The sequence below is a fragment of the Centruroides vittatus genome, unplaced genomic scaffold (genome assembly GCF_030686945.1).
Source record: "Centruroides vittatus isolate TY-2023 unplaced genomic scaffold, ASM3068694v2 contig_5, whole genome shotgun sequence".
NCBI lineage: Eukaryota > Metazoa > Arthropoda > Arachnida > Scorpiones > Buthidae > Centruroides > Centruroides vittatus.
Genome location: NW_027122286.1, coordinates 2,058,449 through 2,068,038, shown reverse-complemented (window position 1 = coordinate 2,068,038; position 9,590 = coordinate 2,058,449). Strand labels below are relative to the sequence as shown.

The 9,590-nt window shown below is 29.2% G+C and overlaps 1 protein-coding gene across 1 annotated transcript; it reads left to right on the top strand.

Moving 5' to 3' along the window:
* Positions 1-251: 251 nt before the first annotated feature.
* On the top strand, positions 252-4,606 carry LOC136978174 (patched domain-containing protein 3-like). Its single transcript, XM_067273824.1, has 3 exons — positions 252-1,245; positions 1,319-1,636; positions 3,339-4,606. Exons 1-3 carry the CDS (start codon positions 378-380, stop codon positions 4,604-4,606), a joined length of 2,454 nt encoding a protein of 817 aa, XP_067129925.1. The 5' UTR covers positions 252-377.
* Positions 4,607-9,590: the final 4,984 nt, after the last annotated feature.

Sequence of the window (9,590 nt, the reverse complement as noted above, 5' to 3'; positions counted from 1 at the left end):
AACAGATGTCAAAAATGCGATTAGAATCTAAAATAAATTATTTTTTTATCAAAGCATCCGTAAAGAATAAAGGCCTCATAATCTTATATTTTGGCCATTACAAATGTAATTGTCGTAAATGTAATCGGAATTAAGCGATATAATTTACCAACATGTGGTTTATTTAAAACACATTCTTTTCCACTTTAATATTTACAGACTAACAGTAAGTACTGTTCATATATTTTTGTTTATTTTCAGATCTGGAAATGAAGTTATTTTGTATTCAAGAAGGGCTGACTCGTCAATTCTATAACTTAGGCTATTTCATTGGTAAACATCCATTTATATTTCTCTTTTGTCCAATTACACTAACTGCAATTTTATCATTTGGAATAATGTACATAAATGTGAACAGAGACTTACATTACATTTATACCGCAATAAATGGCAAAGCTGCACAAAACAGAGAATTTACTAAATCACATTTTCCAGTAAACACTTCGTATTATGCTGATGTGCAACGAATTTCAGACCAAACTACCGTCTCAGTCGCACAAATTGTAGCAAAGGATGAAGGGAATTTACTTCGAGAAAATATTATTAATGAAATTATTGTTCTAGATAGCATGATTAAAAATATTACTGTTAAGTGGAACGAAAATAGTGCAAACTATAACGTCCTGTGTGGCAAAAAGTTCTCCAAATGCTTTGAAAGTAATGTCATGAAAATACTTTTAAATTATGATGATTTTATTACACGAAAATATAAAGTAAAATATCCTATTATTTTGGATGAATTTGTATATACCTACGAAGAATATGCATCAAGTATTGGAGGAATGATAATCGACAAAAACGGTTATTTGATCAACTTCAAGGCAGTAAGACTACTTTATTTGTTAGATATCAGCGATAAACGCAAAGAAAATGCAATTAAAAACTGGAAGATTGCTTTTAATGAGCTGCTACAATCTAAACAATTTAATCATATTTCGATAAGCTTCATTAACGATTATGTGGTCGATAAAGAAATACAGAAATTTACTGACAGATTGTTGCTTCGTTTACCGATCGTTTTTATAATCGTTGTTGCTTTCTCACTCGTGACTTGCATGACGAACGATTGGGTGAAAAGTAAACCCTGGTTAGGACCTTCTACCTGCATATCGGCAACATTGGCCATCGTCAGTGGATTCGGAGTAATGGGTTTTGCTGGTGTTACTTACGTAGACTTTAATATTGCACTCTGTTACGTAATTTTAGGTAAGTTTATATAATATAAAATACTTAAAAGCTTACTTTTTGAACAAAATTATTTAATGTAATACTTTTGTAGGTACGGAAATTGATGACTCCTTCGTACTAATAGCTGCGTGGAGGATAAGTGATTCTAGAAAGAGTGTTTGTAGACGTCTGGGCGAAACGTATTCTGAAGCTGGTGTGTCTATCACAATTACATCTCTTACCAATTTCATTTGCTTTAGTATCGGAATAAGTTCGCCCTTTCCTGCATTTCGTTCGTTTTGCATATATGCTTCTGCTTGGTTTTTATTCACCTATTTATATCAGATCACATTTTTTGGAGGTTGTTTAGCTTTAAGTGGATATAGAGAGAAGAAAGAAATTCATCCATTCACATTTCAAAAAGTAAAATGTACGTATATTTTAGATTTGTATTTTTGTATATTTTTATAAAAACATTAAGATATTTTTTCATTTGAATAATCTGAATAATTGAATGAGCATTTCAATGAATCATTCATTAATGAAAATTTCATTCATTAATGAAAATTTAATCGTTATTAGCATTTACATTTTTTTTTTTTTTTTATGAAACTCATCCCTACCTTCAAAATTAAGCTATTTTCATTTTATAATAATTAATAATATAAACAGTTTTCAAATAAAATATCATAACAGATGGCGCCAAACACAATTTCAAATTTTTTGCCGGGAAAGTTACGCAATTCGTTGCTGATTTGGTTTTTTTTCCAATTGGGGTGGCCTGGTGGTGGGGATGGGGCGAACATATCCGGTCGGGCTATTCTCCTGGGGATTTTTCGATCCGTCAGATTCGATTCCGGGTCCTTCAGAGCCGTAGGTTGTCATCTTGCCCGCATGAGAAACATTCATGAAAAATTTCTGGCGAGCAACTCCCCAAGAATTTTTCTTTCCAAGTCTCGGATATGTCGGATCTCATCTCTCACCGTTCAGCTGTCCTCATTGTTCAAGAATTACGATAAATTAAAACAAGATGAGAATTACGAGGACTTTATATGTATCTATCGCGCAATCAAAGGAGAATTTGGCGATAATTCTGCAGATGCGTTTTGAAGTCAAATGCGAACAATACATTCTCTATGATATAAACTTCTGAAATATAGTTGAAACTGCTTAGAAGTGTATTTTATTATTTTGTTTACAAATTTTTAAATTTGTTTTAATTTTTTAATTCATCTCGTGGTACACTAAGAATGACTTCGTGCCTCGCGGCACATCCCACTGATATAACACATATTTACGATTGTATGCAGGTAAACCAATTTAGCATTGACAATAATTGTTATTTTACTCTTATCATATTGTATTTATAGTTTCTAGAAACTCGATTAAGAATAATAATAATAATAATAATAATAATAATAAATATGCTAATAAATTTTGCAAAACGTACAACTCGGCAAGGCCGATGTCGTCGATCTATGGGCTGAGATATTCGAGGTGAGAAAGTTCGCCAGGTAAAATCTATGGGCCGATTGCCGACCCATAGATTGCGCTGGTTGCGCGCATTTCAGTTGAGTTTCTGATTGCTGTCAACTTATATTGATCTCTACGATATTATTTTTATTTTGAACTTTACAACGGGTGTTTAACCTATACGGCCCGCTGTCACACATGTGCGTGTTTTAAACTGTTTTAGATAGAACATTACAAGCACGTCACCACATTTGTGTTTGCGTATGAAGCCGAAACAGAAAAAACTATGCGGTGGACTCAGTTTCGATTTCCCAGAAAATATCTAGTGTAATAATAATAACATAATAGTATAATGTATAATTTAATTCCAAAATATAAAAATCTAATTGCTAACAAATGCGATATTCTATAAACAAAGGGAATCCTATTACCCTAAATATTTCTAATGAAAATTTTTTTTTAATGTTAGGTTCATATCAACTATAAAATGCAAAAAGTATTTATAGAAAATTCAATTCAGATTTTTCATAACAAAATAATCAAATTTTACCTGTCTGCCATCTTCTTGGTTATACAAGAAAATGTGTTGACCCCCCAAAAAGTTATCAAAATTAATTTTTCAATAAAATAATTTATGTATTTGTATACTTTTCTTTCAGGTTCAATCGAGAATAAAAACAAGATTGAAATGCCAGATAAAAATTTTATAATGAAGAAATTTGAAACATTCGGTTCTTTTCTGTCCTTAAAAACAAGTAAATTTTTAATATTGATATTGTTTTTTGTGAATATAAGTCTCGGAGTTTACTGCTTACGATATATGAAAACTGGAAACGATTTTTCTGACATATTCAGCACAAATTCGATGTCTGCAATATACAACAATATAAGTTACACATATTTTTCAAATTATTCTTATCCGCTTTTTATAATAATTGATAAACCGATAAATTATGCCGACGACAACGTATATCACGATATAGAACAATTTATTGAGAAAGTTTCATCTCATCCTCATGTTGCAAGCACGGATTATCTTATATCTTGGTATAAATATTTTAAAATAGTTCAAAAACGACAATTAATTAGTTGGTTCATAAGAAGTTACAATATGAGTAAAAAGGAAGACTTTATAGAAGTATTGCGCTTCGTATTCTTTAAACTACCTCAATCGACAGAAGCTCACAGCGATGTGGTTTACAACGATAATTATACAGAAATCATCGCTACTCGTTTTATATTACCCACTGCCGATATGAAAGGACAAATGGACGAAACAGAATTAATGATAGATTTATATAAACTTGCTGAAGAATCACATCTTCCAGTAAGATTTGATAGCTTCGCGTTTCCTCTTGTAGAACAATCAATACTTATAAAGGGAATAACATTACAAACGGCAATTATTAGTTCTGCTATAATTTGTATAATTTTTTTTTGTTTTGTGCCAAATATTTATTGCGCTTTATGCACAGCTCTAATTGTGCTTTGCATCATTTGCGAAACTGTTGGATTTGCTAGTTTTCTAGGTATTAAAATCGATATCGTCTTGCTCGGTTGTCTGATTATATGCATTGGTTTCTCCATAAATTACCCGACTCATATTTCTTTCTCATTTTTCATGGCAAAAGACACAAGTCCGAATAAGCGTCTTAAGAAATGTCTTTACGACGTAGGTCTGCCAGTCTTTCAGGGATCCTTTACCACGATTTTAGGCGTTTGTATCTTACCATTCGAGCCGTATTACTGTCCTGGAGCATTTTTTAAAATAATCGTAATTATTGCTTTAGAGACTGCTTTTCACTCGTTGTGTGTAATTCCTGTCATTTTGAGTTTGTTAGGAAAATTTGACAAATCGCTTTCAGTAACAGTTAATCCGGAATTTGATAGCGAATTTGAACCAAAATTACAATTGAATAAAACTTAAATATATATATATATATATTCTTTTTTACAAAGAAAATAAAAATCATAGCTTAAAAATACAGTAGTTACATTAAAATCATTATTAACAGTTAAAAACACTAAAGAAAAAAGGCATTTTGATACGACTGTTTGTATGAATTTAAAATCCAATTTTAATTCTTTAAGAAATTAAAGTGAATTTTCTTTTTTTGTCCCTTTCGCCTTGTGGACACTAAGAGGTCTATACCATCATAGGTTCGGTCAGGCCACAAAGGCAACGGCTGTATGGTGAGGGTCGGGCTCAGTATATCCAGGACAGTCGATACCAGGAAAATTTCTGCGACCACCCAGGTTCGATCCCGCCGGTAGTTTGACGCCTTAATCTACTCGGTCATCTGATCGTAAATCAAAGTGGATCAATTGGTAACATTTTCTCTTCATAAATTTTAAGTTATCATCAGTAAAAGTGTTGCAAACATTTTGGTATTCATTCGTAAATCATGCATGTAGATTATTAGAGATTTTCGTTATGAGCTTCATACACAATGAATTAATTTGAATATACAGTATTTACAATTAATCAAAATTTTTAATGAAATTTGTTCTCTGTTTTATTGGTTTTGTCTAAAATTATTCCATATTAAAACATTTCAGAGAAAAAATTCGAGCTTATCGGATTAATTCAGCTCTTCTCATATCATCAATCGTAAAAGCTTTTGATTATTTTGATGTTTATGTTTATTTGATTTAGAAAAACTGAAAAGTTCCTATTCTTATATTTGCATTATAGAACGGCAAACTACATACAAAAATAAACTGAAAAGAAACCAATTAGATAAAAACAAAGATGGAGTTTTTTAGTAGAAAGCTACTATATTTAGAATACATATTTTATTCCGTTGATGTATTATTTAATACGTATTAGACGATATTCTCAGTGGCTTTCATTAAATAGGCCTAATTGTTATTGTACTTTCACAAAACGTTTTTGAATTTTTCTTGTATTTTAACTTTGTTTAAATATTAAAATTTAGGCTAAAATAATAAGTAAAATAATAAGCAGACGGATTATAACTTATGTATTAAGCATATTTTAACAAAAATTAAGGATTATCTTATACAATTTAGCGTATCAAATTTCCAAATAGTAAAATTAAGCTATCAGATAAATATCTATCAACATTAATTTTTTTATATTACAATGAATCAAAAATTTTTCATTTAACGGATGCTTCTAATTTCCCAACAAAACTGATAATCTTCAATTTATTTTAATTCAGATCTATCATAATAACGAAAAAGAGATTCCTGTATTTAATATCTAAAAGAGATTATGAAAGCATTCAATCAAAAACCAAAATCAGCCAAATGCTATTGGGAAACAAAAAAGTATTAAATAATATACGACAAGTCAGAAGTATAGGCCTATAATATGCAGAAAAATACAAAACTACATACAGTAAATCATAAATCAGATTTGTTTCACACCAGGATTAATTTGTATTTTAATTCGAAATACAGAGTTGTCAAATTCATAAATACAAAAATTTAAAAAATTATCAATAAAAAACTCCAATTCTTTAAATAATAAAAAATCTGCTTTATTGAAGCTTGCTCAATGTAAATTAAATAACAGTTAGTACTTTGCAATCAGGTCCATTGTCAGGATATACACAAGTGAATCAACTTGGTAATCACAAGTTACCTAAATTTCTTCAAATAACATCTGGACACTGTACAATCTAAGTCCGGTGACACATCATCCTTAACTACCCTATCCTGTAATAAGAAAAATACTTGACACCTTCCGTTCTTTCACCCGAAGCATTTTATAACGCTTCTTGCAAAAACTGCGTTTTTACATCACCAAACAATACGTTTGATAAACCATAATAGCCACAAAACAATAAGATCCCCGAATCATACGTTTCACTTTCCTAAAAACAACCCTAACTTAGTTTTTTTTCGTAAATTCGAAAACTACAAAAAAAATAAATAAATAAATAAAGAATCACTTAATAATAGGTGTCGTTTATGAACTATTTTCAAACGTTTGGTAACGTTCCTGTAATTAATGGCAAAGATCAGAGTCTTTAATTGCTTCCTCTTTCAAACTCCTTTGATATATCCATGCTTTCTCCCAATCTCCGAGCAACTTCTTTATTGGACTGCAATTTGAAACAAATTGTAGACCTATAAATTCCCACTGTTCCTTAATTTCGAGATGAAAGCCGAGACCAAATATGGAAAGCTTAGGAGCAGAAGGCCCCAATTAACTATATATGCAAACCGGTATATATATATATATATATACAGTATATACAAACTATAATTTCTATTCAAACCGGAAGTCACATTATTTCAATTCAAAACCTTCCCCTAAAAGGCGTTAGATAGAGGTCCGGCATGACTCAATTGCTAAAGGAAAAGTATAATGTACTGGGGCAAGACGCTACTAATTTTAAGGTGGAGCATATAATTTAAATTAAATAATATGATTAAAAATTGCAGCTCGGCATAATAAATATTTTCCAACTCTACTGTTCTTTACTAAAGGCTTCGTCACTCATCGTAATAGTGATTTTTTTTTTTTTTTGGTCCTGATATCCTTTTTAGGTCCTGAATAGTGATTTTTCTGTTCCTCTCTCTAAATTTATAGCAACCGTTTCGTATCTTCCATGTAGACTTTTCTACCATTTGCTCGTCTATTATTAACATATACTCCCGCTTTGCTAAATGACAAAGGGGAGAAGGAAGACTTCTCCTCTTTGTCATTTCTCACCAAATGGAATAAGATAGTTTCTGTTGAGTATAATTTTTCATAACAACATTCTCCACCTTTCTGTAGGAAATTTTTCTTCGATTCCATACTTAATCCATCCAGACTATGTTATCTTTCTCTTCCTTGCACGTCTTATCCTTATTTCCCTTACTTTCAACTTTCCTTAAGAATTTGCTAAACACCCTCCTAATAAACTTATGAGTTGAGAGCTATCTTTTCCTTATCAAGAGTTTCCTGGTCACGAGATTGATTGATAGCTGTTTCAATGATCTAAATGTTACACACTTACACACTAACAGGTCCTTGGAGTCTTGTGGTATGTAAATCAATTTGTAAATATTCTTCTTATAAACCAAAGTTCTAAACACATCATCCTTCTTCTCTATTTAAAAATCCAAGAAGTGCATTTCAGTATTCGATTTTTGTGCTTTAAGATGATTAACATTCAAACTTTGATTAGAAAACACAAACTCCTCAATCACCCTTATGACATTCCATATTACGAACAAATCATCAAGTTACCATACAATAAACTGGATTTTAATCTGAAATTTCTTCACTTACGGTTGCCCGAATCTGTTATTCAATTAAGTGAGTGTCAATAATACATATTTTTGTTGTAAAAAAATTATTAATGGAGCTAGATTTTATCACCATATCCTTGTACATATGTAAAATTTAGGTTTAAGGAAAAAAAAGAAGTTTTATTTATTCTTTGTTGGCCAAAATAAACAAATGAATTTATTTTTAAGATTGAATTTGCTTTATAATTAGTTTGTAAACTTTGCAATACATTAATAAATTATAATCCTCTATGATAAGTTTCTTGAATAGTTTTGTTTCTTCATCAAAAATAAGTAAATAAATATTTCTAATGTTGTTAATCAAATTTATTTTAATATAATTTATATTTTTTCAATTATTATATTAAAAAATTACATTAATACTTTATAAACAATTCTGTATAATGGGGTAAGTTAGAATTAGTGCTTCAATTCTAAGTTTCTGAAATTACTGCCAATGAAAGTTTTAAGCAGATTTGGTAATTTCCTTAAAAAGTTTTGATGTATCATAGACATTTATGAAAATCTAATAATTATCATTGTAAACTTCAATCTAAATTTTGTATGCAATTTGAGAAAATCTGATATTAATTTAGTTTCACAAAATGTATTGATTCCATAAGTTTCTGAAGAACAACTTCTTCTATCTAGTCTTACATTAATGTAATAAATAACAATATTTATTATGGATTGTACAAGGACTATTCATCTTAATTTCAATTGCATACTGCTAAAAGATAAACATTTTCAGAAAGTGCCAAGTAGGTACCAATTTTACTTAAATGTATTTTGATGTTAACAATTAATCTGCCTTGGAAAATCATCAACTAATTATGTAACTGATTAGTCGAATACTGTAACTGTTCCATTTGTGTAACTGATTAATCGAATACTGATTAGTATTTAAATTACTGTATACTTTATAATATGTATTTCAATAAATTATTGTTAATTTTTAACAGGTGTGATATAGTATTTATGATTAATTCATTATGAAATTTATGTTACATCATTTAACATATTTTATTACTGTTTCACATGTTAGATAATTATATTGTTGTATAAAATAAAAATAAATTAAAAATTATTTAGTTTTTCTTTTTTCTTTTGTTTTGTTCTTCACTATATAATCTCCAGATAGGATGTTCAACTCTAATTTGGAGCAATCTGATTGAATAAATAAATGCATGCTTACAATCAAAGTTTAATGAATACGCTTTTTCATGTACCTAAAGTAAATGGATGCTAATTGGTTAATTAGAAACCAATCAATTCAAGTTGGAATTTTATTAGTTCAACAACTTCTTAAAAACACACTTTAAAAATTAAATTTTCAATTGCAGAAACCCAAAATTGTTGTGTTTTTGGATATCTTAAATACTGTATAAAAAAAATTTTTAATGTTAAACAACCAAAATTTTTGAAAATTAATAATGCAGAGAAAAGAATAAATTCTCAGTTAATGTAATAAATAAATATTAAAAAATTTATTTTATATATATTTATTAATATATCACAAAGCTTTATATATTAAAGCATTGATGATAATTAATTAATTAATTAGCAGGTTTAATTTGATAACATTAAAAATTTTCACATTTTTTGATTCTTCAAAAAAATAAAACTACAACTTAATTATTGATTTTATATAATTGTTTTCA